A 26,653-nucleotide genomic window follows, 5' to 3' on the forward strand; every position below is an offset into this window, starting at 1 on the left:
TTGCGTATGTTTCATTGTCATATTGAATCTGTTATTTACTGGCAAATTGGGAGGTGAAATGCGTTATCACGACTTTTAATTTGCTAAATAAATATAAATATATAATTAATTTCCAAATGTGTGTTTATAATTTGCATATTACAGTAAAAATGAGATTGTATTTAGAAATGCAAATAGAGATTATTATTATAAATTTGTGTTTTATAAAAAAATTATAACCGGAAGTATTTTTATTTAAATTCAAGTTTATTGAAAAGAGTTCATTGAACTATACGTAAAAATATATGCATAGCTTGCTAAATGAAATATTTCGAGACTCGCATTTTCCCTTTACATTCCCTTTACAAAGAGATGCCGCAGTTTAAGGAGGAATGCGGCCATTGGCGCGTGCATATATACGCATAGTAATGATGCGTTGAAGTCGCGAGGAAGCTCTGAAGGTATTTATTTGCAAGCCTGGTATACAAGCGCGGCTAGCTGGCTGTTGTAGCATTCGGAGGGACCTCTCGACAACCGCCACTTAAGCGAAACGCCGCGCCGGAGGGACGGCTTCCTTCCCTCGTGTTCAATTAGCGCCGTGCACGAAATATCAATTCCATCAAGGCAAAGCTCCTCATTCGACATAGACCAAGTGCAAATCTATATCGGGGAAAGGAAGCATACGGGTATCTTCGCCCGATGGAGAAGCTATTGTTAAATTAAGTTAAAAGTTTGTTGCTTAATTTAATAATATGCCATAAGTGAATTAACAACATCTGGATCTCCGTTAAACTTTGTTGATTAATTCTAGTATTCAATTGGATCCGCATATTAAATTTAATTATGTCATTCAAAATTCTGTTTTCGATAAATATGTCATTAATATGCCAATTTGGATACCGATGATATGCTTAAGGATAGACGAATATCATTTACGTAAACGAATTCGACGAATTTTTCATCACTTCAAATTTTTTCGTGCACTTTCCTAATTTCATAAGTTAATGTAATTGAATCGAAATGCTTTAAAATGGAAATGAATCATATCGCGTGAAAAAAAAGGATTAATTTTTTAGATTTAATTGAACGTATTGAATAATAATCGGATCAAACATTTAAAATATAATAATTGAATTATCGAGTTATATTTACAAAAACTGATAACTTTTTTATTTAAGACACATTTTATTCAAGAACCTAATGCTCGTAATTTTACTCGCATTCTTGATTGATGGAGTTCTCGAAAATATCAGTGCTATGATATTTTTCAAATAATAACAGAATAGTAACGATATCATATAACCGCATTTCGACACGCGGATTAAATTTTGCGGTTTGCTTCCTCGATAGTGACGTTAATCTAATTTCGCGTGGGCGTTCATCCGTAAGTAAACCTTTAATTGTGCTGCAGCAAAGCGTAGTACGTTGTATAGAGATACGTATAAATGCTGCATCCTTTCAATTCAAAAGAATTGACGATTTATTGATTCGATTTAACCGTGACGCACAGCTCAAAATTTCCATCGCTGCGCTCGATCGTGATGTTTTTTTGCGAATTTCGAATTGTGCTATTCGAATGCGAAGTATGTGAAGTAATTCAGTCCCGACGATCTTACAGTTTATCGTATTTACGCATCTTAAATCCAATTAGAAAGTTACGTTTTGTAGTTTGTAGCACGTTTCGCCCTCTCACACCTGCCCTCCTAACTCGCATTTGTTTTGCGTTCAGCTTTAGGGCATATCTGCCTCATTCCTGCCCTCTCTTTCTCTTAACGCATCCCTTCTCCGCACACGTTTCCCACGTTATTTACCTTCTACATTAATAATCTCGTGCCTCTCTCGTTTGCGTTGCAGAATATGGACGTAGCCAAGGCCTCCGAGCGTCTTCTCAAGCTGGCGGTGAGTATGTACATATATGTATGTATACACGTGCAAGTTTATAAGGGTGTACCGAATGTGTCCGAAATACGTTGTAAATCAACAATTTCAAAGTTTTGTCGTGAGTTAAATCTAGGAAGTTATCTTCAAAGGTGTCAAATATTTTTTGATTAACACTGTTGATAAACGCTGTTGCGAATAAATATTAGTTTGTGAATACTTAATTCGCGTGTTACATAAAATTATTAAACATCTATATTATTTTAATATTATGTTTTTTTTTTCTAAAAAAGATATGAAGATAATAATATGTAGATTTTTCTTGGTGGTAATTTAGATTTGTCGCCACATTGATACCATATTTATATATCTTGTCAAGAAAAAGAGAAAAACAGCGTACATAGATACTTTCAACTTTCCGTGCTAGATTTTCGCCATTTTTCTCCAGCACGCCTCTTGCGAGGAAAGTCTCGAGGCAATATTTGCGAATTCAATCTCTTCCCTCCCGCAACAAAACGCAGTTTCCGCCTGAGTTTTGCCATGACTACGAGCTCGTTCGACAGAACGCGGGATAGAGAAAACTTGTATCGAACTACGTGTCGTCGATAAATGCTGCGCTTAATATAACGCGTTGTAAATCTATTCCGTGCATAAGTTTGCAAGCTGACGCTAACTTTCTTGTGCGAACGTTCACCAAGAACATAATCGGGAATGCTTAAGATAAAATTTCCAAACGTAGAGAATATTCAAAATCCTTAAGACTATTTAGCGCAATCCTAAACTGTTCATACCTTGTCGATGCAATGCTACAAATTTTATTGGTCAGTTTATTCATTTCTTCTTCTTCACACGTTCTTTGTGGACGTGTTTTTTTTTACCTAAAATAACAAAATGCATGAGAGACGGATAGCTTCGATGTTCCCGGTTAGAGATCTTTACTTTACGATAAGTTGGATCTGTTACACGTCGGAAAATAAAATAAGCTATCCGCGGGAACGTGAAATAGGAATGTTGTGTTTCTTCAAGGAAGAGCGAGTCTGGAAGGGTACAGAGAAGATTCTATAAGAGCTTCGGGGCTCTTGCAGAAAGTACGCCGGAATCTATGAATTCCTGATTTAAGTTTCGTCGTGCGTCGGCTATATTCCCGTGACGCTTCCGAGTGAAATATGCACGCCCGACGATGGAAAAAGGTCGTTTGTCGCTAAGTCCGCAGGGAGATCGATGCACAACGATATGCCGAAGATGTTGTTTCGATACGTCCGATTCGCCTGTTTTTTTCTGCCGCTATAAAAGCAGTTGCTGGAAAGTGAATATCGGAAACAGTAAATCTATCTAAGAGAACGTAAACTTTTTGGAATAACCGGGTATGCATTTTTATAGAGTCTATAGAGGAACCATTACTTTTAACGGTAGCTTCTTTGTTGAACTTCAAATCGAACTTTTCTTCACCGTTTTAATCTTCTAAATAATTTCTAAAAAATCGTAATCTTGGAGAGAAATTTCTATCAGAAATAAACCTTATCTGAAATTAGTTTGACGTTGTAAAAGATTAATATCTCTCGATATTCAAACTATACAGTTATTCTTTGTGTTTTTAATTTCTGCAATTAAGAGAACATACGATTGCTTTCTCCGCACATCGAAAACGTATGTAAAAAGAAGAAAGAAAAAATGAACTAGTTTGCGCGATGCAATAGTTTGTTCATGCGAGCGTCATAGCGCTCATCGTGTCTTTTTATTTTCGTGTTCTTCTCGCATCGCGCGCCGACACGCTCCGCTACTCTTCGACATTCAGACCGGCTCGAGCGATTCCGCGTCCGGTTCGTTCGCCGTTGCTTGTTATTCTCTCGTTAGCCCGGTTGCTCCGCATCGGAACTAGCCGGCCGTGGTGTTTCGAGTGCTGGGCGGAGTCCAGTGAACCGAATTCAATTATATAAATTCGTCCCAAAGCGACTGTCCTCGGGAGCGTGTATAACGGCGCGCGCGGCGAACTAGCCCGTTGCGTCCAGGCCGTTCGGTAGACGTCGATTACTCGCGATTAAAACAGCAGACCGACGGTCATGCATGACCGAGTTTTGTTATAGAACTTTCGTTCGCTCCACGTTAATTGAGCCGACTCTGTGCTCCGACTGTTAATTATTGGCCCGCCCGTCGACTCGCGCCACCGACAGTTTTCCGTCATCGAGACGCCTTAAACGCGCGACTACAGATATGAAATAAATGTAATTTATATTTAAGCCTTCCGTAATTATAAATTACATTATATATATATATATATAACCTAGTCAGTTAGCGTATAAAATCCGATCCGTTCCATTTATTCATCCATTTTATCTATGATACATCAGCATTAAAAGTCGATAAAATACGTCGAAATTAGATACTAGGTCAGATACAATACTAAAATAAATTTTTGCGCAAAAGAAGAAGATCTAAAAGGAGATTATCCCAGAACTCTTTTAGATTAGATCAAAGTCTCTCGAAACAATACTAACATTGGTTATTGAAGGGGGAAAAAAGCCTCCGGCGTGTTCTTTAATAACGTACGATAGAGAGAAAGGAAACGCGCGCACACAAGACATATACATCGGCCTCAAGGCAAAATAAATTTCGCCGTGTAGAAGTAAGACTTCTTTCCGCCAAGGCGAGGCAAAGGGTTGCTCATTTGCGACAGCCGCGACATTCTATTTGTCCCTCGCGTGCGCGAAGGAAAAATAATTGTTTACCGATCGCCGGACCGAGTCGGTCCCTCGATCTTTCGCGCGCCCTTACTTTTCGTTTACACCGCAAATAGCCGCGAGGGACCGTGGACTCCGGGATCGTGTGACCGTCGTGGGTTAATTGCGGTTCTTATGTACGAGGGTGGCACCGGAAGAAACAGGGCGGAACTGCAATGCGGGACGGGACTTTAATCTCGCCGTAATGGGGAAACGCAATTTTCCCGCAGTCCGCTTCGCCAATGAGGCCCTTTCTCTCTTTCGCCCCGTCTCTTTCTCGGCTCGATCTCGCCTCTTGCATACGCCCGCGTGTCGGTGCCTCGTTCCGAAATCTCTTTGACTTTGAAAATCACCCGAAGTGCAAAACGACTATGATGGCACCGTCATTGCCGATTATTCCGCCGCTTTTATCTATCGATCACGAGCATTGCAATATAGCGATAGACACAATCTAATTTCTGACACATAATCCTCGACGATGTAAAAGAGGTTTGCACCTCAGTCAATATAACATTTATTAAAGTATTATTTCTGTTGAGATAATTGAAGTGTTAGGCAACGAGAAGTAAAAATACTAATATTGTTGTTCCTAAAATTCCTAAAATATTTTTTGGCAATGATATAATTAGCCAAATATTCGTAATTGATCAATATTTACCCTCAGGATAAGTCTTTCCGAACAGTCTTGAGCAGCAACTTCGATTATATTCAACATTTGCATACTTTGTGAAATATATAACCCCACTCTCCTACTCGCAAGCCAATAGCTGACTCTCGATAAAGTTAAAAAATTCAATCCGCCCTCATTTGCATTCTCTATCCCGACCGTTATTACTGGGTTATACCTTTCACATGTTAATGTCCTTCCAGACCTGGTAAGCGTAAACGTCTCCGACAGACAGGTACACGTCGTGCACCCTCGGGACACGGAGAGAGAGAGAATGGCAGTTGAGGGAAAGGGTAACGTCAGCGATCGGGAAGAAAATGGAAAATATCGATTGCTAACGTAATGCGATGCACGCGCTTAGGCAGGTCGACTTACCCTCCTACTTTTTTTTTCCGCAATGACTACTAATGACGCGAATACGTCGATCCGTACTACGCGCATGATGTGGAAAATCTCGCGGATCACTCGCCGCGCCTCGTAATACGATATTCCAGCATTATCGATGAAAATCAACTGCCGGATGGTGCACATAAACCAAGCACGCATTAATGTTATGCGGCCGGCAATGGGATCAAGCACGAATCGAACGGTATTGCTGGTTTCTTGCACGGGGGATCAATGTTTGAGCCGCGCATCAATATGAATGAAATGCTCTTTTGTTCGCGACTGTGGATAATATTTTATAGGGCTCTTTGCTGGTTTCAGTATTATATTTCTTCCTTGAATATCTACGTTGATCAATAATCTGTATCCAATTAACCCAAGAAAGATTATATCTTTAAAGGAAGAAAACGAGATTACGACGACTATTTAACCATTTGCGTTTTTAATAATGCATGGCTTAATTTCGATTCCAAAAAATCTAAGAATCCAAAGATTGATATGTGTCTAAATATTTATTAAGATATACATATATATATTCAAGGATTACAGAAAAGATCAAGTTCCCGGAATTTGAAGATATATAGATACAATGTATAAACGAGAATTTTAAAAATTGAACATCTCGGGGAATCAACTTTTTACCACCTTTTCCCTATCGGCTAAACGCATATACGTATCCTTTTTGGTCGGCAATATTTTACATTTCTCATATAACTGCTTAAAGAGAAAAGCGGTTCCTTCCTTTTTAGATAGCCTCTGGCCAAAAAAAGCAGCTTAAAGTTTACCGCTTTTCCCTTTGTGGAATCGTCGACGTGTTTTAAACGATTCACTGGCTTCTGCTCTAGTCCCAACTCCCACTATCTTCTCTTCCCTCTTCGTAGATCCCGATTCTCCGTCTTTTTCTTTCTCCCTCGGTAGCATCCCCGAGTAAACGAAATTAAAACGCCGAGGTAAGTTTTCCCGGACTATGTGGACGCCGGAAGAGGCTGCTAGGAACCGGGAGAAAGTGCCGAGGGGGCTTTCTGTCCTTTTTTCGCGAAAGTGCCACGAATGCCTCGCGGCGCAAGAGACTTGACCTTTGTGCTTGGCAACATTATTAAGTCCTTTGCCTCGCGTGAGAGAGCTCGGTGGAAGCACGCGGATGATACCGCGACTCGGCGGCCTCGAAATGGCATCCGTAACGAAATAACTTGGAAATTCTTCGTCATGAAAGCGAGCGGTCCGTCGAGAAATTTTCACGAAAGTATTTGTCTGATACTGAGGTCCTGTTTTTTTGTTCCTCTTCTCTCTTCGCGACTTCTTTGATGCGAAAACATTTATTTCGGCTGTCGTTGTGCCATGAGGGACATATGAATGTTGCGGCAAAGTAAAACAATCAATCTTAAAGTTGAGATAAAAGATAAAAGAACGCAAAGAAAGAGAAACGATAATAATATACCTATACACATATAGCGACGAAATTATGACATATTGTTTTCCCTCTAATTTTTTAACAGTATTAAAAAAGGAAGAATATTAAGAAAATATAGCTGTAATAAAATAGATAAAGACTTTTAGCGTAGCATATTATGTACGCGATAAATGATCAAAGGCTCGGTCTAAGTTACTTCCATTAAAGGGTAATTAAAGGAACAGACGAGATAATTTATAAGTTCGTTATGCAGTCGTCTCACTTTCATCTGCAGATGCGTAAATATTACTGTAATACGCTTGTCTCCGCGCCCTGATTATCCTCGTTTTAGTTAGTTTTTTTTACGTCATTATGGGGCGTTTTATTCGCATTTTATTCAGTCCGTTAAGAACATGATACATTGCATATGTGTGTGTGTGTGTGTGTTTGTGTGTTTGTGTGTGAAAAAGCTTTGATAAATTTTTTATTTTTTTATAATCGCAGCTCTTCTCCTTGCCGTTTGCATTTCGAACGTACCTTACCGCTCGAACACGTGTCTCTCGTTCGCAAATTTTATGGGAAATAGTAATTGTAAATTCTTTACAACAGTAACAAAGTATACAGAAATATAAAATTGTATACTATACTGTGTTATTTTCTTAATAAATATATCTTCTATTTTTGAGTAATTTTCAGTATTGAAATACTTTAAGAAAGAATTTGTCTCATTTTGTAATGTCAAATTAGAAAAATTTATGATTATAAGGAATATTGAAAATGTATTATTTAAAATAGACCTACAGTACAATAATAATATATTGTATATTTAGTTATTATCTCTCCATGCTGTAGAAAATAGGAATAAACAGTGTCCAGATTAAATCAATCTTCTGTCAGTGACATTGAGGAACTGATAGTGTGCTCTGGAAATAAAAGTGTGAATATATTTATTAATCTAATACTGAAATAAAATCGCGTTCTTAACCTCTACAGGACCGGCTCCTTTTTTGGATGACCTTTTTAGTTTTAGAACTATTTAGAACATTTTTGTCCTTGTCAGTGGGTATAGAACTACGAAAAAGACGGCGCCACTCCAGCGCCTAATATTAGGCTTCCGGTCCCGGAGAGGTTAATATACAATTATATTAAAAAATTTATATTTTCTAATATTACACGTCTGAAACTTTCTTATCGAAAAGGAATAATCGAAATTCCGAGCTTTTAAAATATTGACGAAATAATTTCCTTATGTTAGACGGACTAATACATTTCTATTCTTGACGTGGATTATTTCTTCGTAGCAAGTTTTTTCCTCTTAAGCCTGTTATAAATGACATCGTACGACTTTAATGATTCTAACCACTTATATTTACATGTTAAATTTTTACTGTTTTAGATACCAAATCATTTAATATGGCTTTGCTTCTTCTACTTGATATTTCACTCCTTTTTGAATCTGTTGGGTGAGTTACTACACTTTGCAGATCGAAATTTTTACAACGATTGGTGGAACGCCAACAATATCGATACGTTCTGGAGAACCTGGAATATGCCAGTGCATCGCTGGGCTGTGCGGTGAGTAAATCAATTTCTGTTTATGGTAATACTTGGTAACAGGAACTTTTTCATTTTGATTTTTATAAAATTGGTTAAAAATAATCGTCTAATTACGCTAATATTATTACGAATTCAGCTTTTCGAGAAAATTAAGCGATAAGAATGAAGTTCTTAAACTTTATTTAATTATATTTTGAGTTGGCTATTCTTAAAATTTTGATAATCGACTGACAAATATGTTCTTTATTCAAAGCATTGTTAATTATTATTAGCTGGGAAATATTCATTATTGCCATTTTAGAAACGTAAACGTGATTATATTATACGTGATTTTTTACATATAATTTAGTGATTTGTTGCTACGATAACTTGATACGAGTTATTAAAAAGTTTATTAAGAAGGGATATAATAAAATAGTAGCTATGATCGAACAATATATATATAGAACGTCGCGTCGTTTGTTAGTTATCAAAGTTTAACACAATTAATCGTGAAGTGATCAGTTGCTCAAAAAATGCACGTGGTCAGGTGTTTCTGATGCATGGAAACTCCTCTTTTTGCGCAGATAGAACGTTAGATCACATTATCATTATTCGCGAAAGATGTAATTGAATCTTCTTAAAGAGAAGCATACTTGTTAACGAAGTTTAACCTCGGTTAGATTGAACAGAGAAAGTCGATCAAAGGTCCGGCTTGTAGTAACGGCCTCATCTCTTCCGCTTCTTTGCTCGCTTTTACCTCTTTTTCTCTCTCTTTCTCTTTTTTTACACACCGCTCCCTTATGCTATTTACCCTCGCCATCTCTCCGTTCCATAATACTCAGCTGCTCGCGTACCTTCCGCGCTATAGAAGGAAAAACTCTTCCAGCGCTTTACTTTGCACCTTTGACTTGTAGAGATAACATGATTATATAATAATGCAATACGCGCCTCGCTGAGGTTATTTCGCAACTATGACCGTCATTTTAACGTAAGACACGCCTTATCAATTACGTACAAACATCAGACAAGACAAGAAAAATAATGTCACGGTACTGGTTGTCTCTAACTTTCGTGCAACTTAACTTAATAAACTTGTCGACATTGTGAGAGCAGCTCGAGTTTATATGTGTACAAATTTTTCGAACAGTTATATATATGGAGTACATATATTATGTGAGACGTTATATACGAGAGACAGTCTTTCGTCTTATAAGAATGAGCTTTCTTGTGAAAACCTTTTATTTCGCCTAAAATGTCTCCCTCAACCCATACGTCTCGGGGCTGTCGCCGCCACATTAGATTATACATCCCCCGCTCAATACAATCAGCGAACTTCCGAAAGACTTTTCCGGCGGGCCTTCCATCTTCCACGGTTACCCATCGCACGTGCACCTAACAACTCGAGCCCATAGTGACGACCTCCTTTCAAGAGCTCGCGCCGGTTCTTTGTACTTCGAAAGTAGCCCAAAAGAAAGTTTAAATCCCTGTAAAAGTGGCCGTACGAAGTTCTTATTATGTGACCGAGAGAAAGGGGAGCCGTCGGAATTGCCATGTACAAACTGCACGAGGTTTACCATGAATGTCGTATAAAGAGTCAATCTACTGCTTTTCGCGTGTGGGATATTAGATATTTTGCGACAGGATACGTTGAGACGCTTATCAAGTGTTCCACGCATTTTTCTTCTCGGGGGCATTGGCATTAAGCCCGAATAATATTACCGCTATGAAGAAACTTAATTTTATTGCGCTAAAGAGAACCGCGTTACTCGAGTTAGTTCCGACAGACGTGACGTAACGTAGAATAGTAGCCACCGCTGCATAACCAGAGCGGGATTGTCTTCTTATGACATACCCTTATAAAACGCGACACGTACCGTGAGAATGACTGGCCATGCTCCCTTTTTAAATGACACAAAAATGGAGAAAAATAAGGCTCGCTAAAGAGACGCCGCCGCGCGTGAGTTTCCGCGACGCGAATTTCAAAGTCTCACCCCGGCGTTCGCGCTTCTTTTTACCTCGGCGACGCACCTGCCCGCTTACGGTTGCTCGTTCCTTTTTTGTTTTTTTGCTACGACCGAGATACGTAGCTGCAGCATTTGCAAGCTGCGACTGGCACGCAGCCATAGTATCCGCGGCGATGCGCGGGGGTGGTCGAGGTGAAAATGGAAATGCTCCCTAGACGACGAGAGGGGCGGCGTAGACGCATGGAGGTGTGTCGTTGTTGACGAGGACGTTGAGACCACCGTCGGCGCCTTTTCAGGTTTGTAATGGGAAAAGCCGATACGCATCGCGATACGCACTTAAGGCTGTTTATTCCCCGCGGCACTTATAATACCCCTATAACTGGAGATATTTCCGAACGTCTTGCGCGAGGGAGACGCTTTGATTGCAGGAAAAGAAAGCACGATGGGACGCGCAGGAGGATCTGGCAAAACGTGCATGGTCCGAAATCCTTAGAACTGTCGTCGTCCCACCTTTGAATGTTCTCTTCTTCCCGCTGTTTTCTTCTTATATTCCTTATTTCCATTCCTTCTCTTTCTTTCTCTCTTAAAATGTTCTTCCGCGTCTTGCTCTCTTTTCGATGCATCTCCACCGATAGCCAAGCGGCTAACGACTCTTTCCCGAGTTGCCCGGTTCTGCTTATTCGGCCATACAAACGAAAACGATAATGGCAGAGTGTTACCAAACCGGGATGTTGTGAAACTTTCTTGAATATTGCTTTAATTTTTTGGAGCGACTTCGTGCCATCGTACTTTTTGTTTGCCTTATCGGCCTAACGGCTTTCGCGTGTATTTCGTAGCTTAACCGTCATCTGAGAATGGATACCGTAGAAATGCGTATTCCTTTGTGACACCGATAATGATATTGTCTGCGTAATAGGCGAACGTGTTCTAAATATACTCCTTCCACGATTAGAATCAGAATCTTTAATCGATTGAGTCGTTTAGAGCGTTATTCTATTAGGTCGAATGTGCAATTCTGCCGAAACGTGAGCAATTTTTTTATAAAAGCATCATAGGATAGAAGCAAAGAAAGAAATTTATATGATTTTAATATAAAAAAATATATTTCTTGCATTTTATTTTTTGAACAGAATTCACATACACACAAATGAAAATTGATTATGTTGCATTCGAATACAATGTATTTTATTGACGATACATTTATGTTACAGACATCTCTATATTCCAGTAGTAGAAATGGGCTATGGTAAAACCACGGCGTCGGTAACTGTCTTTTTTATTAGCGCTTTCTTCCACGAGTATCTTGTCAGTGTACCCTTGAAGACGTTCAAGATATGGGCGTTTATGGGTATGATGGGACAGGTAAGAGTTGCCCGCGTTTCCTTCGCGTGTATTGTTGAATGTGCAAATATTGACTGTAATATCAAGAAATTCTTGTTGATCCTTCAAAGACTATACGGCTTTAGACAGTTTCAATAATATTCTGGACTGGTGATGATCATTATTGATCTTGTAAAATAAAATAAAGAGTTCGCGATCAAGCCTTAAAATTCCAAATAAATTAAACACAATCGGAAAAAGAATGCGTGTAAAGAGCTAGAGTTAAACTACTCTTAATAGATATTGGTTAATGTGCCTTTAATCATTATGTACATTTTGTCATATTCCGGGATTTTAAACGTTACAACATCATTTGCTATGCTTTACATGAAATTACGTGGCGCACTACATCTTGTGTGCACATACAAGATCTACCCTGTCCGTCCCTAAGTACGGAAATTCCGGTCGTGCAACGCTAATTGTTCATTCTAGATACCACTGTCGGTGTTGAGCAAGATGGCGGAACGATACTGCGGCGCCAGATGGGGCAACATCGTCGTATGGGCGAGCCTCATCATCGGGCAACCACTTTGTATAATGATGTATTATCACGATTACGTTGTAACTCATTTTGGCGAGACTCTGATCGAGGACTATTCCGTGGTGTAAGGGTGCGCTAAAAAGGATGAAGACGTAGAAGTGAAGGAGGAAGTCCTCCACGAGAAACTCGCGATCGACCTGTCGCTTCCCCGTGAAACTGTCGTTTTCACCGATCGCGGATTTACGTAACTTCCGGTTTGTATTTCGGGTGGGGGGAAAATTCCTCGAATCATCGTCTCGTCATTTAATTACAATGCGATGATTTACGTCCGTCTGAAAATTTGATAATACATGTGCCTTATACGTATCTTCGCGAATGAACGTTGAAGCGAAAGCGAGATTGTTCGGGCATTATTTGAAGATACTATTTTGTTTTATAAGAATATTTTCTACATAATAATTGAAAAAGCTGTAAATAGTCGCCAGCGATTAGGTGTGTACAGCGGGAGTCAATAATTTTTGTACAATAACTTTGCGGCGCTTCCACGCCGGAGAAGGCAAAACTGTTGTCAAATAAACAAGATATTTCACATTAGTCTTGTTTAATTTTGTCCCGCATCCTCAGGAATGGCCGCAGGCTCCAGTATTATCCTCTCAGCTGGAAAACTGAAGGGCTGTCCCGTGGATCGTCGAAAAGACAGCTTTTTTAAGGGCATGACCCGCACATTCTTTTTCCTCCTCAGTGAGGCGGAAATCATATGTTGGGGTTTATTCTTTCTTGATACACATATCACTTTGTGTATCACTGAAATGTAATACCCTTGCAAAATCCGCGGAAACAATACTGAATAAAATATTAAGCGAGTTATTGAGTAAAACTTTTGACAAATTTTATTTTAGGATATCAAGTTAGGAAGAATTATTTGAACAATTTTTTATAAGCATTATATATTTTTTGAATTCCCTTGTAATTTTTTAAATTGTACATTTCAAGAAATGTTTCACTTAATAACTTGCTTCCACGCCACTGAATATTATATTATATACTGATTGTAATGTAATCGTAATGTAATTTTCTTGAATAACAAATCTTTTCTTTTTATTTAAGGATCTTACATTAAATATTGTATAATCCATTGATGAAAGAAAGCATAAAAAAAATATTCATGTGAAACATAGCTGGATAACCAATTGGTCGCCTGACAGAAGTAGTTAGGGTCATGTCACGAACGAAGGAGTCTAACCCTCGAAAGAAGCACTTCTTTGAGCTCTGACCCTTGGGTTTTTCTTCCCCGCTGATGAGTTTGGATACCGTGATACGTGTGTGTCCCTACGATGGATGAATTACTGATGCTGAAGACTTGGTGGTCGAAAATACGGTCAGAATGATAGATGTAATATCTAAAAATAGCGTAAATGAGCGACAGAATTCTGCTCTTTATCTAATTAATATATATTTCTAACAAATACGTATAATTCAAACATATTTGGATAAGTCTAAATGGTGGTACATTATCTCAACGAATAACTACGTCACAAAGAATGTTTTTTTTTGTTATTTTTAACATTACGTCGTGATACATATCTTCATCTCTTAGATATTAACTAGATAAGGATTTTATGAGCACCCTGCTGAATGCGATGCGTGTCGATCTTACTCAGGATCGCAATTTTCTAGAGCGACAACACGTGTCGTACAAGTATATGTTTCGTCGTAAAAGAAAGTTGAATGTAACATCAGTCTTATAATGTTATTATACGTTATTGTTCATTCGTCACGGAAACATTAGATATGTTAGAGTCTAAAGAAATATAAGAGGTTTTTAAAAAAAAGACGTTTTTTTTTATGAGTTTATTTTTCTTAAAAAATAATCAATAAATGATATGCTGTATCAACCTTTTCTGAATGAATAGTCAATATTATTTCCATTTTTATGGGAAATAAAAAAATTTTAAATAGATATAATAATAGAAAACTTAAAATAATCAAAATTTAGCAAACACGCGAGCATAATATTGTTACTTCTGTTGATTTATGCACACTTGATGAAATAATTCAATTTTTTATTATTGCGCACTGATACTGTCGTTACCTGTTACATATTTAATTGAGAATCGCAGAGCTATTGAAAGAAATGACAGTTCCTGACAGCGGAAAATTTTGCGACATTGACATAATTCAATTGTCTTTATACTCCATTTCGCAATTTTCAATTCGCGAGAATAAAAATTTATATTATTTATTCGCGCAGTAAAGAATATATCTCCGTTATCAAACCTGTCACTGTCGGGAAATCAGCGTTTTATCGATCGAGAGCGACGCGAATGTAAATGTCGGAATTAACTCGCTGACATCTAGAAATGCTCCGAACCATTTCCAGAGTTAAAGTTTCTTGTTGCACGGAGATGTATTTTCTCGCTAGCGACGCTCAATGTCTGTCGCGACGCTCAACAAGTTAAATCTTATCAGCTCGTCGGTTTGACTTTAGCGTCATTATAGCGGTTACCTCTTAAATTGGCATTTGCGCCTGACGCGGTAAATAACTTTGTTAGCGCCGAAACTCTGAGGTAGAGGCACTTTTATCCCTTGAGCAGCTGCATTGTTCCGTAAACTGATACGCGAGTCCACCTGAACGTGCCGTAAAAGCAGAAATTACTTCTCTTGATACGTGCGACTTTTAATTTAATTGCCTCGACGGGCCGGGAATGCGTTGCACGCTCTTAAATTGATCCCATATAAAAATGCTGAAAAAATGCTCGACCAAATATCTCGGCCATTTCTGAAGCACGTGGCTGACGTGTACCGCGTTACAATATTTCCGGAAGGGGCTTTATGACGAACGACTCGGCTATTTACGAAGCACGAAATTTACAAGTACCGGAATTGCTATGTTAATGTTAATTTAGTATCGAATGTCGTAAGTAAAATAATAATAAAAGAAAACGTCGCGTTGAGCATCTTGTTGTAAAGTTTGTAAAGCTTTTCGTCACATTAATTTTTTTAGAATGGTTTACTGATCTGTTTGCTAATGTCGACGTAAAGTCGACGTAAAGTTTACGCAGAAGCGGTCATCCGCGTCCCGTCAGACCTTTGATACGCAGATCCTCGAGACGTATCGTCCGCGCAGCGACGGGACGACGATAAAGTGGCACGTCGCGAGCTCAGGATACGGCGAAGCGTATTTTTCCGCTTTAATGCAATCGCAAACAAAGGATTGAGTAACCGAAGGAGCACGAAGGTGCCCATTCCCTCGCTCCTACCTGAAGCTCCGGCTGCACCGGCAGACGAAGTATCTCCGAAGAATGCACCGGTCGGTCCCTCGAACGAGCGCTCGCGTTATCCCGTAAGGTGGGCCGCGAGAGGGTTGGGGTTGCGCGCGAGAGGCGTCGGTGGGGAGGGGGGAACGTGGGAAAGGGTGGCGGCGGTGGTGCGGCGGACTAGGAAGGTGGAAGGGTGGTCAGGGGGCACAGGGGGGGCAGTGCGAGCGCAACACGATGCTATAAGGGCGGGTACGCGGCGGAGTCTCCGCAGTGAGCGTCGCGACGCCTCCGCGGAGAGTGTCGCATGGATCGCACAACCGGTGATCGCCGGTACACGAGGCGTCCCGCTCTCGTCGCGTATTACCCCGGCGGTGTGCAGTGCCGAAGGAGTTGTTTCGCTTCTATCGAGCCGCGAGCCAGCCCGAAGAGAAGAAGGGCGGCGCGGCGGCGGTATCCCGTACCGTAGAGAAGCTGCAGCTGCGTTTCGATCCGCCCGGAAGAGCTTTCTCTCTCTCTCTCTGGATGACCCAGACGGACTCCGGCGCTGGAGCAACCAGGTTGGTTTTTACCGGATTCCGGGAGACACGGGAGAAATGCAGGGACACACGGTGCTTTTAGAGCCAGGTTGCGTTCTGCGAAAGGAACGAGTCTGCCCTTTAAAAAACCGGTACACACGTCCCGCTAGGAAATTTTGCAGCGCCGCGCTGAATAATTGCCGGCATGAATGCGATAAGTGTAATTTACATTCCATTCAATCTAGATGCGGCACTGTAAATGGGAGTGAGATAGGCAAAAGCAAAGGAACGAAGATTCGTATAGTTGTAATAATAATCATTCGAGACACGTATTTTCTTGTTCTTGAAAAATGTTACGACAAATCTTTCTTCTGTGATTGCTTCACGACATTATGCAATAATGATTTTTCTATTTTATCTCTTGATCTTTTAGTTTTGTGATATTTCAATATCCAAATGAAGTCATTTATATATCAGTACCAGACGAGAAGACGTAATTATGAATGTAGGATTACAATTGTTATAATTGAATTTTTTCATTAGGAGTATGAATTAATGAGGAGCGAATGCGGCTTATGGGATTGAAATATTCAATAACTATGATAATACGTAAGCGGGAGATAAGGCTGAACGGTTGCCTAATGAATGCGGAAATTCGCAATGTCCTCGTTTACCATGAACATACGCCACTGGACGGGTAAATTCGATTTCCCCGCGATATTTACACGGTACGAATGACATGCATCCGAGCAAATCGAGTCGCGAACGGTTAACGAAAGCCGGATATTCGCGTCCGTCCTCGAACGTATGTAAGCGAACGTATAATATATATGTAGGTACATATAGATTCTTTTTTTTTTTTCTTCCACTCTTAGACACGACGTTATCTCGCATTTCTCTTCCGTTTTCAATTGCCGCGATGCAACGTCGCGGTACGCTCGTTAGAGGTACGCAAGAGAAAAATTCACCGCTAATTAAATGCGCATTGAGCTATCCGCGTTGCGTTACACCGTCGCGAGTTTTATCCTTTTCACGCTGTACATTTTGCACGCTTTTTATACTAGTTGCCCCATAAGTTTTAAATGCAGAGAATTAATTCGGTTGCTCAGTATTTCATTTACCATGGTCTGCTTAATATATGATCTGAAGACTTGCAGTTATAGTATTGCAGCCGTTTTATAGACGTGAGATGTGAGTAAGTTGAATCCAGTGAATTTTTCATAAATACACAATCGAAAATTTTATCCCGCATATCATGTTTCGAGGTAGAAATATTTCTACGAAATTTTCAGGAATCTTCCATTTAGATGATATAAATAGAGATCATATAATGGTTTCACGTCAATCTCGCGCGCGTCTAATGTCTCTTGTTTATTCATGCGCTTCCATTCGAGCGCCAATATGCAATCCGCTATTAATAGCTGCGCTGAAATTCCTTTTCGGAAAATTTTCTAGGGAAGAATCTACGCAAGGTTCACTTAAAAATTAATTACTTAGCGCTTGAGTTTACCTTCAGTACTAAATAGCGGCGGTTAGTCCGCCTTAATGCGCTTCGTTTATAAACCCCGTCGAGAATAGTCCAAGATCGATCAGTGTTGCCTCGACTCATCGGTTTTCCTTCTGCCGTTTCTTTCTCGCGCCGGAAACCCGTCCCCTTCGAACGTCCGATAACAATGACTTGACGTTTGTTAAGAGCCACGCGCAGCAATCTCACGTGCGAGAAAAATGGTATCCGCTCGTCCGACGACGATGTTCACATTCGCAATCGACACATGGAAAATTGAAGCGATCATCATCGGCCGAATTATCGCCCGGCGATCGATGGTACTTTGGTGAACGTGACGCGACGATTTCCGCAGAAGAAGAGATAAACGAGATAGATGAGGATGAATCGATTATTTTTCTTAGATAAAATCCTTGTAGCAATGACTATTGTAAAATGTATAGCTTTATTTGACTCAGCGATATAAAAACTAATTGGACAAGGTTGATGTGTAGTGCTTGAATTATCCAGATTATGGATTTTTTCTTAGTTTTATATTAAGTTAACATACATATATATATATATATATATATATGCATGTTCGTGAAAAGATTATTTATATCACAAGATTGAAGAGTTTCATTTAATCTTTATTGAGGAAAATACCGCGCAAACCAGAAATTCGATATCTTCACGTTAGTTTCTTCGCAATGTCCCTTGAGATTATAATGCAAGCAACTTCGGTTATATGGGGTCGGTGAATGCCCTGAAACCATCTACGTCATGACGGGTCAGATTATGCAAAATTTCAATCGATTAACCCATTCTCCAGTGTTCCGTGAACACTGTCGTTTCGTTATTCGTGAGTCGACTAGGATAACAAGTATAATTTGCCTTACTTCTCCTAATGTTGACAGCCGTTGTGCTATTATATCTACATATTTCGGAGTGCCTATCGCAATGCAAGTAAATTTTTGAAAGCTCGAGCTATTGTCGGTTTTTTTTTTAATCGGCTCTCGTGCAATCCTCTGTTATCTATCGTAGAATCGATGAAGTAGAACGTGCGTCATGCTGGCACGTTTAACACAGCCATAACTTTCGGCCTCCGTGATGTACACGCGAAAATAAAGATCGATTTCACGCGTAGGAGCGCGTGCGGTGGATTGCATTTCCGTGCGCGGAATCATTACAAAATCGGCGTTGCACGAGTGCAAGTGGGAATAGTTATTTCCCGTTCGATTGCCGAATGATCGCTTGACCAGGCTTTTGACCCAATTCCCGGCGGTCGTTACCGATTCAGGATTATCCGACGTATAGAGAGTTTCGTTAATAGTGGCTCATCAAACTCGGCATTGCTCGGCTTACGAAACAAAAACTGATCACGCGAAATGTTTCAGGAAGTTTCGGTAAGACATAACGATTGCACTTCTAATTTTAATACTTTACTTGAAAATCCTATCAATGCGATAATGCTTAGAAATTCAGATAATGTGTAAAAATTTGTGTATATTGTAAAAGCTTTTTCTTTTAAAAATAATTTTAAAAATATATGTAAACGAATAATAAATAAAACTTATTAATTAGCATATATTTTATTGACTATCATGGCTTTTATACATAAAGAATAAATGAAAAGGCAATTTCGATTCAAAACTTTTCATTTTTTTTTTATTAAAAAATATGATCACTTTTAATTAAAAAAGCAGGAGAATAAAATATTTAATTTTACGTTTAATAATATGAATTTTTTTGCTGAATAGGTCTTGTAGGTTTAAAATTTCTATTATAAATTTTTTTATATCCCATTATTTAATTATTCAGTTTTATAATACAAAAACCAATTAATTAAGTTAGGGAACTGGAAATATACTTATAACAATTTAGAAATTCGATGTAATATAAAGTTTTACCTCATCTCGATTTTAATAATCTATATTCTCATTTATTGACCTGTCCTAATTAATCGGACATTGTTAAATTACACAATTTTTTAACATTATTTATTCTCTTACATTATGTTTTATATCACAAAATATTAATTATTTTCTTGTTTCTCAGTTACACACATATTAAGAAGCAAAACTTAAAATAATTATTTCCCTATCAAAGTTTTGTATTGAAAACGAATTTTATTTGTGGAAGCATTCAATTTTTTTAAGAGCGACATTTTCAATTATCGTTTTTCCTCGTGACTTTTAGGCGTTGTCGAAAATTTCTAGAAAGGGGAAGTCGAACGAGCTTGAGATATGAGATTGAGGAAGCGAGCAGGGTGTGAAAAAGCGATATGAACGGGCGTGAGCTTATATCGAGAGAAGATAGAGATAATGATGAAGGCTAGAAGTGAGTGGCTGCGAGAAGTGAGAGCGTGCTCAATACGTGTTTCCTTTATCGCGTTTTACCACCGAGTTGTGAGATGAACGAAGGATGTCTAACATTTTGAAGCGCAGAGATCAATCCGCGATATCTTTTCAGCATGTACAACTTTACCTTATTGCACACATTGTGGGTGTTTACGAAGGAAAACAATGATTGATTTTTCTAATTGTCCTCCTTTATTGTAAAAAGAAATTTCCTGAGTCGCCCTAAGGCTTTGTTATATTATTTCGCGCCATCGTTCATTTATTACGTCTCTGTTCACGTTTTATTATCGTTTTGCAGAAAAATTTCATCTCTCATCGCTTTAATTTTCAGCGCACAAATATTTTTTGTGTACTGTTAAAACAAACTCGCGTTGTAACGCCCAAACATAAAATCAACTAAATGTAATAAAATTTTAATCACGAAATCAACGCGACGCCGCCGTTGTTATGTGTGAATTCCCGTATCCTCCCTTTAAGCTCGTCAAATAGCTTCGCCAGAGAGTTTTTATCAGAGAGGCTCGGCCACTCGGCATACACCGACCGTCAACGCGAGGTGCCGGCAATGATTTCGACGAGGGGAAATAAAATCGCAAACAGCTGGACGAATCAAGAGGTGGACAAGAGAACGGTAGGGAGAAGAGGGCGATGGAAAGGCGATGAATCTCATCGCCCGGCGGCGTCGGATCGTAAATAAAAATGAATCGTCGCCGACACGTCGAGGGCGATAGATCAAAAGGTAGCCACGTTTGAGAGCGACGAGGAAAATAAAAGAGAATTATTGAGGAATGAAATAAATCAACGCCCCCTCCTCTCTGCGCTTTCGCCCCCGGGACGCTCGGCGACGCGGTAAAGGACGAGCGTGTAGTAACGACGAACGTCACGCCGGCATTAGAGCGACTGCACTCTGCGGTTCGAAATGAATGCGATAAGGGAAACACGTGTTGAGCACGCTCTCTCACCCTCTGAGGGATACCCCCGATCTCTCTCGTCCTCTCGCTCGCTTTCTCGCTCTCGCTCTCGTTCTTGCTCTTGCTTTTGCTCCTTGTTCTTGCTATCGCTTTTTCTCGTTTCTTCCCTCATTCCTTCACGTTTGTCGTCGATATACATATAATTACGCCTTGCCACTTTCGCATTTCTTCACGAGTTATGATGTAACCGATGTGCTCCGATATTTTGCGGCGTTTATTACGGAAACTTTCCTATCGAATATGTAAAAATTATTTAGAATAATATCCGCACGTTGAATGTAATACGAGCGACAAGAGAGCCGAGAAAGTTGTTTGTGAAAATAGTAGTACCGTGCGCTTTTGACAATGAACTCTTCTCGGCGCGAATTTAATTTGAGGCTGGGTTAACAAGAGAATACTGGAGATTAATGAGATATAGCGAGCGGAGATGTAGAAGTTTAAATTTGAGTAAAATAACAGAAGTGCTGTCCAGAACATTCTCCAATTTTTAACTGAACTAAAACATGTTATCTTTGTATCAATTCTCTTTGTTAGCCGTATTTGATAATTAAAATAGTAAACCTTGAATATCTAAAGCCTTTCACTATTTTTGAAGCTGCCATAGGGAAGAGCCGATTGGGGATCGCTGATATCGTTGAAAATTTCGAGGATAATTTCGCGATTTACCGAGAGATCTTGCAATTTCGTCCGCAAACGAAAGGCGCGGCATTTACATAAAGTTCTCGTTAACATCGACGACAAATCCTTACCGATTTCAGTAACAATACGAACAATTGCCAAACTTGTATTCAAGATGGATCTAAAACTTTCAGATCTCTTTTTGAACGCATCTCGAAGATGCAAACGTTGCTATTTGATGAGTCGAGAAAATAACAAAGCTTTTTTAGCAGGTCAACAGACGCGATTTCCTTGCTGGGGGAGATTTTTAAATTCGACCGATCGATTTTCATTTATCCTCTCCAACTGATATTTATTCATGTACTCTTCCTGCGTGCAACGTGAATACATTAATCTTTATTCACGGCACGCATTCGAATTAGTAAAGTTTGCCTGCATATTTCAGATTCGCGGATAACAAACGTTTGTATTATTTACAGCGAGGAAAATCGCGATTCATGTCTGGCTTAATTCTCACGAGAAAATACTCGCGATTATAAACAACGATGAAAACAGATGACGATGTGGAATGTCGCAGCCCGCATTTTAAATTACATTTCTGACGGGATTTAAAAAAGAAAATATCTGGAAGATTGTTGTAATATCAGTTTATTTTAATTCTTGGAAACAAATCTCCGAAAAATGCAAATACGCGTAACAGCTGGGCTTCTCCGATCTTTGTTTTGCAATACATCTGCATGCCGCGAGTTTGTTTTATTACTTTTTGTTGAAAACGTAATTTCATGCGATAAACGAGCAGTGTCACCGGCAAATTTCTAACGCTTGACGTGGTGTAGGGAACGTAATTTCGCGCTCTACATCGAAAGCTTTTCGAGGGAAATGTGGGAGAGTGAAAAAGAACACTCTACGGATGATCACGTACGATGATCAACGAAGGGCCAGACACGTTTGATCTTTTGATCTTGATAATATTAGATACTATTTTCAGCGATTTTCAGTCTATAGATTTCTGGAAAAACTAGAAATTTATACAAAGTTTATATATACGTGTATATATAAAATTTATTTATTTCTTTATGATACAGAAATATAGTTCCGCACATATAATGTATCGCAATATTCAAAATTTGTCTAAAATTAAATTCCTTCTCTTGCGCAATTTAAAAGATCCGTATCTGTTGAAAACAATTTGGAACGTATATAAAAATATATGACATCGGACACAAAAAAGTATTTGTGGTAGTATTTTATTGATGAAGAAGTTTATTGCTTGTAAGTTGTTACGCGTCGCGTAAGTACGGAGTGGAGAGACGCGATGGTAACGAGTCATATCGTTTTACGACTTTATCTTTGCCCGTCCTCGCCGATGTCAATTTCGCTTCTGGACGTGCCCAAAGTAACCCGAGTTGTCACGTATCCAATAATTTCCCGAGGCTTTCGAAACATACGGTCCATCGCTCGAAACTTCTGTCCCTCCTGTAAATCACATTAAGCCCGGCAAGTCCACCGAGTGCGTGTAACTGGACGATATATCAAGCTATAACCGAGCCGAGCGAGATTCGACGTGTTTTCGTCTCTCTCCTCTTCCCCCTTCCTGCCCGTCGAATATGCTTAATTTCGCGTCGAAAATTTTCGCGATATGAAAAGATTGATCGCCGATACTTAAACGGGCACGAGTTCGGCCTCCGACAGAAACGAGCATAAATCTTCGATCGTAAAACACGTAGAATCGGGAGAGCGCAGTCGGAAGCTCGCTATAAATTTGATGAAGTTAAGCCCGCTAATAATAAATTAGAAAAATCGCGGCAAAGCTCCATCGATTTCATAATTAATAACGGCGGCCGCCGTTATGTTTCCATTCGTTCTCGCTGGCAAATTGCAAATTAAAATCATCGGTTTTTCTTTTTTAACTACATTAACGTACCCACGCTTCGTTAATACGCTTAACTCAATTTCTACGCGTTTTATCATTCAACGCCGCAACGTGATATTCCAGCCGAAAATATTTCCATCGCGCGCGTTCGCTCCTGCCGATGCCATTTAAATTACCGTTCTCAGTACGACCCAATACAGCATCTTCCATTTTGCCTCCACCGCTGCGTCTCAGATCGAACGCTCGATAGCACGCCGATAAATTACTGAGAGAGAGCATCGAGGCTTTATTTATTCATCCGAGCGATCCTGAAGCCTTACCTTCGAGACGCGTAACTCGGAATAGGTCGACCCGGCGCGGAGGATATAATCGCTTTAACAGTATCACTTTGAAGATATTAAATGTACCGGCTGATTATAAATTGGTAATATTATCAAAATAAGATTTTCAGTGCTATTTCGAGTTGCCAAAATTATAATTTAACTTTAGATTTAAGATGCGAATTAAGTAAAGAGCACCAACATAGAGTGAGTCAATAAATTATGTATGTATGGGCCAAAATATATTCAGATATTTTAGTAACAGATTGTATGAATAACGATGCATGTTATTTTTAATTTTATTCAATTTCTAACTGATATATCTATTTGTCAATTTATTCTCAAATAAGAAACGTGTAGACACTATAAAAATAAAATGTTCATATATGTATATACATATTAGTTGAATCTCATATGGCGTCATATATAGCGTCTGCATTGTTTCTCAGCACTTTGTGTTGTAATTATCAACATAGGTGAGGTCTCTTTGAACATCACAATTGTTTAGACATCTGCAGCAGCTTGGTACGCCTTGTAATCGGATCAGAACAAATAATGCTCGGCATTTAATGTTTCGACGCGACGCCGCGGACGAATGTCGACGACGGTGTCGATTACCGTAGCGAATCCGAGTCTGCGACGTTTATCTGGGTGGAATTCCGGGGGTGAAAACGCGCGCGGCACGAATCCTGTGTAACATCTCTCGCCGGAAATAAATGGGGACCTTAAGCGTCGCATTGAGACGGTGGCGCGAGCTCTCGGCTCTCTCTCGCTGAAGCTATCGGTATTCTAATTACTCGCAGCGCGAAAATAGCGAGGAACTTGGGGCGCGTAATTACACCGGAGGACGCGCGCCGCCTTATTAAGCTATCTCATTTTCTTCGGCGAGCAGCAGGCCGCTCGATGGCTTCGCCGGCCGTGCTTCTTCCTTGAGTTTTATCCGATAAAGGACGGCGCGATCTACGAGCCGGGAAGTACGTGGTGGATGGGGTGGAAGGGGTTGGACTTCGGAATAGTGAGCGAGCGATGCAGGATGGAAGCTCGACGGAGGGCTGGAAGCTCGATGGTCAACGTCGACGCTTACCGCGCGGGAACGGAAAAAAAAAAGAAAAAAAGAGAAACGCCATCGTCTTTTCCGGGTTTATTTAACTCCCCTCTCCTGAAGGGGTCTACCGAGCACAAACTCGCAACTTTGTTCGCTCCCGCGACGCGCCTCCAACTACGAGTTTGAAAGAATAACGTGGACGTCGAAGTTTGGATCCCGACAACGTTAATAACAATGCAGTCGCCTATATTTTCTCGTTTAAGTCAATCGCAAGAACTAACACGGCACGAAATTAATCGAAGCGACTGTGGGAGAAGATTGTTTTTAAGCGAACAATCATCGTGAGATTAGATATTGCCGTAGACATTTTCTTGATATATTTAATATTTATATAGTTAAATTTGATCTATCAAATAAACGGAACTAATTGACGCAATTCCAAAAACACTCCCTGCGAAGTTATAACTTGATTAGCAATTATAAATGTATAAAATCGCGTGAAAATGTGAGATAATTGTTTTTGCATGATAAAAAAAAACAGTTGGAATTTAAAAAGGGTTTTGGACTTTTACTTTTTATTTGCCATTTAACGCGTGTCGCGTTATATACGGATTTCTAGATTCATCGAATCTCCTCGGCCGTGGAGAGTAATTTTCGTGTGCAAACTCAGACGGCAATGCTTCACGCGACACATACACGCACCGTATATATTCGCGATACTATCGCGAACGACTTTGCGGAACAAGTCCGTGGGAGTTCGTCACACGAGCCATTCCGCGAAACTTGCTCCGAACGGCCGCGCGCCACCGCTGTGTTGCGCCCCAACACTTAGCAACTTTTCCACGGGAGCCCGGCCTGTATCTAAATCACTTCTCGCTAACGATAATCTCGGCCTTAGAGGGCATAAGCTTAATCGCGCCGCGCTAATTTCCACTCGAAACTCTCCAGACTGCAATAGTCGTAACATTCGCATGAGAGCCCGCGTATGAGAACGTGCCAAGGAACCTCACCATTTTGAGGTCTCGTTCTCGGTCCCTTGCCTCCCTCCCTTCTGCCCCCCCTCGGTGTGCTTCCAGCCAGCTTAAGAGTACGTAGCTTTTAATTGTGAACTTACGTAACGCGCACACGAACGCGCCACGTTAAGATCGTGTACGATCCGTTAAGTTCTAATGCGGTCTAGATCCGGCAGTTACATCCATCGGCCATTGCGACGAGCTGATTAGCTAGACGGTCTAATGCAGAGCCGACAAGGCGATTTCGACCGGTATATTCCTCGATTTAATTCTAACGACCGGCACCCCGCTAATCTCCCGAAATTAATCACCGCTGATGTAAGCCAGAAACGCCCGCGGACCACGCGCGACGTAATTTCCGTCGGCTGGACTCCATTCTGCTCGTTTGTATCCACTGCTGGGATTTTCAATAGATACGGCACCCCCGGTACTCGGGAACATTTCGGAATCGCTCTCCGTGCCATTCTGTTATCTTATAAATGGCGTACCCGTCACGGCCAGATTTGCTTTGAGACCACGAAGTGATATTACGCGTTTGCTTTTTCTTGAATATATAAAATGCAATAATATTTTGCAATAATTGCTTCATCTTTCGGTGCTAATATTAATCTCAGTTACGATAAAACTGACTATTTTCTCAATTGCATTTAATGTAAACGAAAATGCCATCAGGTAAGAAACACTGCTGTTAGATGTTTTAAAATTAGTTCATGTTTCTAAACCCGTGTAAGAAGTGTCACTTAACAAAGAGATACCGTTCAATTAAGACTTATTTATCTTCCTGGCACGCGCACTCGTAAAATGTATAAATACAACATA

At 39.9% G+C, this 26,653-nt stretch overlaps 2 protein-coding genes across 3 annotated transcripts in view; both read left to right on the forward strand.

The window, feature by feature from the left end:
- Nucleotides 1-12,973, forward strand: part of Mdy (diacylglycerol O-acyltransferase) — a 95,697-nt gene extending 82,724 nt beyond the window's left edge. For both annotated transcript variants that reach the window (XM_071701496.1, XM_071701487.1), the window contains exons 9-12: nt 1,834-1,878; nt 8,412-8,590; nt 11,730-11,880; nt 12,331-12,973. In XM_071701496.1, the coding sequence (XP_071557597.1) occupies nt 1,834-1,878; nt 8,412-8,590; nt 11,730-11,880; nt 12,331-12,507 (552 nt within the window). In that variant the 3' untranslated portion in view covers nt 12,508-12,973. The remainder of the gene's footprint in view (nt 1-1,833; nt 1,879-8,411; nt 8,591-11,729; nt 11,881-12,330) is intronic.
- Nucleotides 12,974-15,871: 2,898 nt separating this feature from the next.
- The window catches only part of LOC139769961 (uncharacterized), a 38,609-nt gene continuing 27,827 nt past the window's right edge, over nt 15,872-26,653 (forward strand). The window contains exon 1 of the mRNA XM_071701507.1: nt 15,872-16,196. The gene's annotated coding sequence lies outside the window, so the exon portion shown is untranslated. The remainder of the gene's footprint in view (nt 16,197-26,653) is intronic.

Source organism: Temnothorax nylanderi, unplaced genomic scaffold (genome assembly GCF_030848795.1).
Source record: "Temnothorax nylanderi isolate EJ_2023f unplaced genomic scaffold, tnyl_v1.0 TNYL_tig0002_pilon, whole genome shotgun sequence".
NCBI lineage: Eukaryota > Metazoa > Arthropoda > Insecta > Hymenoptera > Formicidae > Temnothorax > Temnothorax nylanderi.